A 3,511-nucleotide genomic window follows, 5' to 3' on the forward strand; every position below is an offset into this window, starting at 1 on the left:
GGGGGGGGGGCTGTATATCTCTATATAGGGTGGTCTATGGGGTGACCCAGATATATGGGGGGGTCTATGGGGTGCCCTATATATGGGGTGCCCTATATATGGGGGCTCTATGGGGTGCCCCATAGATATGAATGGGGCTCTATGGGGTCACATTAAGTCGGGCCCGGCCCCATTAATTAATTAAAGCTTCTAATTAAAGCCCCCCCCCCCCCCCCCATGTTAATTGACCTCATTGAGCGCCCCCATTAAAGGGGGCGTGGCCTGATGGTGCCCACGTGACGTCACTGCGGCTGCGTGACGTCATCAGCGCAGGCCGGGAGGCCGGGCCGGAAGTGGGGGGCGGGGGGGTCACATGGGTGGTGACGTCACCGAGGGGCGCAGCGGAAGTGGGCGGGGCCGGAAGTTGCGGCGAATGGGGGGGCGAAAAGGGAAGTTGTGATCACGTGGGCGGAACCGGAAGTGGCGGGGAGAAGGGGTTGATGCCGGAAGTAGCGGATTGAGAGCCGGTGGAGAAGGCCCGGAACGGAGCCGGGAACGGAGCCGGGAACCGGCGGGATTAAAGCACCGGGATTCAACAACCGGGATCCGACCGCCGCCAAAACCGCAACGGGACCGAACCGGGACCCGGAACCACCCGCCGGTAACGGAGCTGCGGCCTTAGAGAACCGGCAACATGGTGAGATGGGGAGCGGGGGGATGAGGAACCTCGGGGCCTACACGGGGCCTACTTGAGGCCTACTTGGGCCTACATGGGCCTACCTGAGGCCTAACTTGGGCCTACCTGGAGCCTGACTCAGGCCTACTTGCGGCCTAACTTGGGCCTACCTGGAGCCTAGCTGTGGCCTAACTTGGGCCTACTTGCGGCCTACATGGGCCTACCTGAGGCCTACCTGGGCCTACGTTAGGCCTACCTGAGGCCTACCTGAAGCCTATCTGGGGTCTACATGGGCCTACCTGAGGCCTACCTGGGGCCTACCTGTGGTCAACCCAAGGTCTACCTGAGGTCTACTTGGGCCTACCTGGTGCCTACTCGGGGCCTACCTGAAGCCTGTCTGGGGCCTACTTGGGCCTATCCAGGGCCTACCTGAAGTCTATCTGGGGCATATCTGGGCCTACCTGGGGCCTACCTGAAGCCTACTTGGGCCTACCTGAAGCCTATCTGGGGTCTACTTGAGCCTACCTGAAGCCTTCTTGGGCCTACCTGATGCCTACCTGGGGTCTAACTGAGGCCTACCTGAGGCCTACCTGGGGTCTACTTGAGCCTACCTGAAGCCTACTTGGGCTTACCTGATGCCTACCTGGGGTCTAACTGAGGCCTACCTGGGGCCTACCTGCGGCCTACTTGGGCCTACCTGAGGCCTACCCGGGGCCTACCTGAAGCCTATCTGGGGCCTGCTTGGGCCTACCTTGGGTCTATCCAGGGCCTACCTGGGCCCTATGTGGGGCCTGCCTGGGTCCTACCTGGGCCTATGTTGGGCCTACCTGAGGCCTACCCGGGGCCTACCTGGGGCCTACAAACCCATGACACTTGGGCCTATCTGGGGCCTACCCTCTTTCCCCCATCTCCCCACAGGGCGAACGCAAAGGAACCAATAAATATTATCCCCCCGACTTCGACCCGGCCAAGGTGAGAGAATGGGGGGGGGGGGGGGGTGTCTTAATGGGGGGAGGGGGTTTGTATGGGGGTGTCCCTATGGGGGGGGGGGGGGCTCCTATGGGCATCGGGTCCTATGGGGGGGGGCTCCTATGGGCGGGGGGGTTCTATGGGATGGGTCGTATTCGGCTGGGGTCCAAATGGGGGGGGGGTTCCTATGGTGGGGGATACTATGGGGGGGCTCCTGTGGAGGGGGAGGGGGCTACTATGGGGGGAGTTACTATGGGTAGGGTTCCTATGGGGGGTGGCACCCATATGGGGCTTGGGGTCCTATGGGGGGGTTCCTATGGGGGGGGGGGGTTCGTATGGGGTGGGTTCCCTTATGGGGGAGTGCGTTCCTATGGGGGGGGGGGGGGTTTCCCTCAAATGGGAGGGGGTTTCCTATGGTGGGGGGGGGGTCCCCTATGGGGGGGGGGTTCGTATGAGGTGGGAGTCCTAGAGTGGGCGGGGGTCTAAGATGGGGCGTAGGTTCCTATAGGTGGGGTTCCTAATGGCGGTGTGGTTCATGGGGGGGTTCCTTAGGGGAGGGGGTCTCCTAATGGATTTTTGTTTTCATTTTTTGGGTTCCGTATGGGGGGGTGGGTTCGTATGGGGGGGTTCCTATGGGGGTTGGGTGATGGATTCCTCTAAAATGGGGGGGGGGGGAGGGCGGTGGGGGAAAAGAAGAAAGAAAAAAAAACGGTAAATGTCGGCGGGAGGGCGTCCCGCTATGAGGGTGGGGGTTCATGATGGGGGGTCCTATCCTGAGGAGGGGGGTTTTCCTTATAGGGGTGGTGGGTTCCCCTATGGGGAGGGGGGTTCCTTTGGCGGGTGGGCTCATATGGGCAATGGGTTCAGCGACGCCCTATGGGGGGGGAGCAGCAGCAGCACTGACCCCCCCCATGTTGTGCCCCCCCCCAGCACGGCTCCCTCAATAGATACCACGGCTCCCACCCGCTGCGGGAACGAGCCCGAAAACTGTCCCAAGGGATCCTGGTCATCAGGTGAGGGGGGACCATATAACCCTGTAACCCTATAACACTATAACCCTATGACCCTATAACCCTATGACCCTATAACACTGTAACCCTATAACCCTATGACCCTATAACCCTATGACCCTATGACCCTATAACCCTATGACCCTATAACCCTATAACCCTATAACATTATGACCCTATAACCCTATAACACTATGACCCTATAACCCTATAACACTATAACCCTATGACCCTATAACCCCATACCCCTATAACCCCTATACCCCCTATAACCCCTATACCCCCTATAACCCCTATAACCCCTATAACCCCTATAACCCTATACCCCTATAACCCCTATACCCCTATACCCCTATACCCCTATACCCCCATACCCCCATAACCCCATAACCCCATATCCCTATACCCCCATATCCCTATACCCCTATAACCCCATAACCCTACACCCCTATAACCCCCCCCCAGGTTTGAGATGCCATTTAACATCTGGTGCGACGGCTGCAAGAACCACATCGGGATGGGTGAGTTCAGTACAGGGCCCTTAGCGTGTCCTTAGCGTGTCCTTAGCGTGTTCTTAACATGACCTTAGCATGTCCTTAGCGTGTCCTTAACATGACCTTAGTATGTCCTCAATGTGACCTTAGCGTGTCCTTAGCGCAGCCTTAATGTGATCTTAACATGGCCTTAGTGTGACCCTAGCATGTCCTTAGCATGACCTTAATGTGGCCTTAGCGTGTCCTTAGTGTGTCCTTAGCATGTTCTTACCATGTCCTTAACCCCCCAGGCGTCCGCTACAACGCTGAGAAGCGGAAGGTGGGCAACTACTACACGACGCCCATCTACAGGTGGGTCCCCCCTGCCCCACATCCCCCCCATC

The 3,511-nt window shown here is 58.8% G+C and overlaps 1 protein-coding gene across 1 annotated transcript in view; it reads left to right on the forward strand.

Annotated features, from left to right (window-relative positions):
- Nucleotides 1–419: 419 nt before the first annotated feature.
- The window catches only part of CCDC130 (coiled-coil domain containing 130), a 13,624-nt gene continuing 10,532 nt past the window's right edge, over nucleotides 420–3,511 (forward strand). The window contains 5 exon segments of the mRNA XM_015850915.2: nucleotides 420–676; nucleotides 1,574–1,627; nucleotides 2,555–2,637; nucleotides 3,100–3,155; nucleotides 3,419–3,492. Of these exon segments, the coding sequence (XP_015706401.1) occupies nucleotides 674–676; nucleotides 1,574–1,627; nucleotides 2,555–2,637; nucleotides 3,100–3,155; nucleotides 3,419–3,492 (270 nt within the window). The 5' untranslated portion in view covers nucleotides 420–673.

This window comes from Coturnix japonica, unplaced genomic scaffold (genome assembly GCF_001577835.2).
Source record: "Coturnix japonica isolate 7356 unplaced genomic scaffold, Coturnix japonica 2.1 chrUnrandom585, whole genome shotgun sequence".
NCBI classification, from domain to species: Eukaryota; Metazoa; Chordata; class Aves; order Galliformes; family Phasianidae; genus Coturnix; species Coturnix japonica.